At 31.3% G+C, this 3387-nt stretch overlaps 1 protein-coding gene across 1 annotated transcript; it reads left to right on the top strand.

The window, feature by feature from the left end:
- Positions 1–2621: 2621 nt before the first annotated feature.
- LOC149393831 (S-protein homolog 29-like) lies at positions 2622–3032 on the top strand. The gene has a single exon (XM_089618177.1). It carries the CDS (start codon positions 2622–2624, stop codon positions 3030–3032), a length of 411 nt encoding a protein of 136 aa, XP_089474303.1.
- Positions 3033–3387: the final 355 nt, after the last annotated feature.

Genomic DNA, 3387 nt, shown 5'->3' with positions numbered 1-3387 from the left:
GCTTATTATTTGACTAGCATTTATTATACCGAGAGCTTCTCCAGTATTTATGGTTCTTTTTATCGGTATTTGGAGCTTAGCTTATACTCCTGATTGTTCTTCACGTGTCTTACACCTCGAACAGAATCCCGTTCGGTGTTTTATGGCTGTTTGATGTTATGTATATTTCCGATCATAACAGCGCGTATATATATTTCAACAGTAAGCTCACTTATAAAATAAAAAATTAAGAGGTATAATGCGATGATAAATGGTAATATGAGAGTATAATATGGTGATCCACGGTATTATGCCATTAAATGCGATGATATATGGTAATATGTGGTCCAATGCAGGGATTCCCGATAATATCTAGTGAAATGTAGTGTTTCGTGGTAATTAATATGCGGCGAAATGCGGTTATTTTCGGCAATGCAAGGTATACTGATTTGCGGTACTATGAACTAAAATACAATGATTTATAGTAATATAGGGTAAAGTGTGGCGATTTGTAGTAATATACGATGTAATACAGTGATTCGTGGCCACAACCGCATATCTGGACGCCCAACAGTCCCAAAACATGATAACCAACCCTAGAATCTCTTCCAAATCAAAGTTCAACTTATGTTCCACCGAAAAATAATTTTCCATGACACCAAATCCAATGCTAAATAAAGATTTCGACATAAAAAACATGAATTAACAAAATTTTAAATCTAACCTCGAACGTAAAAAAAACTTAATTTCACAAACAAAAACAAAATCAACGTACTCACAATTCACACATTTTTTTTCAAAACATGCACAAAGTTTATTAAAAAACAGATAAGATCAAATTAATATATAACTTCGGTTATTATTTTAGAGGTTAGTTTTATTTTTGTTAAATATATAATTATTCTATATAAATTGTGTTCAGCTCAAGCTTTTAAAATTTCTGCTATAATTTGACTTTATAAAAAGAGTTATTAATTTATAATTTCATTCGATAAATATAAAACGGAATTAATCCAAAAATATGAGTACTCATCTTGTGTATTTGGGTTTTTAATCCTTTTCTTTTCTTCTATCTTTTCGGATTCACTTTACTTCCTTCCTCTCTCTCTCTTTCTCCACACCTGGAATTTTTTGGTGGAAGACTCTGAAAATTTGTATGAAAGTTTATTTACATGGATATCAATAAATCTTCAAAGATAATTCTTCAAATTCGTTTGAAGATTTATATACATTTTTATCAATAAATCTTCAATGAATTTGCTCTGTTGACATCCAGAAAATTTACTGACAAATATATAAATAAATCTTCAAAGAAATTCCCATAATCTTTGAAATCTATTGACATCTATGTTAATAAATTGATAAAGATGTCAATAAATCTTCATATGAATTGTCAAATTCTTAAAAAAAAAATTAACCTTTTTTTAAATTCTTGTATAAGAACAAAAGTGAACGCTTCTATGAGAACGAAAGCGAACGCCGTGAGAATTTAGCAAATAAAAAAAAACAAGCAGTGACACACATGAGAGAGAGAAAGAGAGCGAAAATGGTACAACGATAAGGACAACGATGATGGATCGTTGAAGAATCTTGGACACCGTGCATGAAATTCCATGAGTGGCAAATGAGAGAGATGAATGAAGTGAAATGAATGAGAAACAAGAGAAAGAAAAAAGGGGGTAAAAACGTAAATATACAATATATGTAGTAATATTTTGGAGTAAAACAGATTTATTGTAATTTGGTCTGAATTATTGAGAATGTGATACTTGTGGTATAATCTCATTTAAAAATAAGATGTAAGGTTTATTAATATAAACAAAATAAATTGAAGGAATATATTAATATTTATTCATCAATTTTTGTTATACATCGTTTTTTTATTCTATAGAATTGCTACTTCGGATATACATATATCAAATGGACAATGAATCTATGTAGTAATTGAGATTGTATATTCTTCTATATATTACCTACAGTTCACAGAATTATATGCTGTAATTTATATTTTATTCTACAATCTACACACACTATATGATATATGATGTCGTCATATATATTATTATTTATGACAAGACATATACAATTATATAAAAAATACAAAATTTAAATATCAGTTTAAATATAATATATATATATACGTCTATGTATCAATAATATAAAAATACATATATTTTACATAATATTTATTAATTATTTTATAACTCACTATTAATATCTGTGTATTTTAAACATTCCACAATATAATGATTTTTTCTCATTAACCTGCGGCAACGCCCTGGAAAGATAATTATTGATATTATTGTACACTTCAAGTTTTTCCAACCTCTGGCTGTGCCCATCAGAAAACAATAGCGCCATTCATCCCTTAAATAGACACCCGAACACCTAATATCCAAACCTATATTCCATTAATTTCTAATTTTGATCTCAACTCCATCCAACCATTCCTGTTATATACACCAATGCTTGCTACAAATACGCAAAAACATCAAAATTGAGGAAACGTTTTATATCCAACCTTTTTCCTGTTATAGTAATAACAATCCATCCGCATAAATACCAAGACAAATTTCAATGTTTTTTTTGCATTATTTCGCTTTTGTTAATCCCCAATTCTCTCTATCCAACCAATATCCACCATGAATACCCCTTTTTTCTACGTTGTAGTGGTTCTCTTACTTTACGCATTTGGTTCGACCGAAGGAGGATCTTTGGATAGAAAAAGGATTGAACTCACAAATGATCTGCGCCCAGCTACAGACCTCAGAGTGCAATGCAAGTCCAAGGACGACGACATGGGAAGTAAGCTCCTGAAACCCGGAGAGTCGTATTCGTGGAGATTCAGAGTCAACTTTTTCCAAACCACACAGTTCTGGTGCAACTTCAGGTGGATTGAAAACAACGTTCTTCAGGAACATCATTACGACATCTACAAGAACGCAAATATCTACACGGTTGAGTGTACCGACTGTGCTTGGAAGGTCAAGAATAAAGGCGTTTGTCGTTGGCTATATAACAAATTCGAGTGTCTACATTGGAAAAAAAAATGAAACTTGTCGATCGTGCTTAATTCATTTATGGACTTTAAGAGTATGTCTATCTGTGTCTCTTTTTTTTTCTTTTCTTTTTTTTTTTTATGAAAGAATGATGGGTGGTCAAGATTATTGCCCTCCAGTTTTTTCTGTGTATCCCTACATTATTTAACACTAAGTTTGTCAAACACGATCAAATAAAAAATAATAATATGTTCATGCATGGATTTGGAAAAAAACATTGTAGAAAATTAGTTCGTCAGCTAGTCTCAGTTCGTCAGCTCGTCTCACCATCAGTTCGTCAGCTCGTCTCACCATCACCACGTCAGCTCGTCTCACCATCAGTTCGTCAGCTCGTCTCACATTTAGTTCG

Source organism: Urtica dioica, chromosome 6, assembly GCF_054948205.1.
Source record: "Urtica dioica subsp. dioica isolate 48M chromosome 6, U.dioica_male_clone48M_v1_H2, whole genome shotgun sequence".
Classification (NCBI taxonomy): Eukaryota; Viridiplantae; Streptophyta; class Magnoliopsida; order Rosales; family Urticaceae; genus Urtica; species Urtica dioica.
This window is presented reverse-complemented; position numbering and strand designations above follow the sequence as displayed.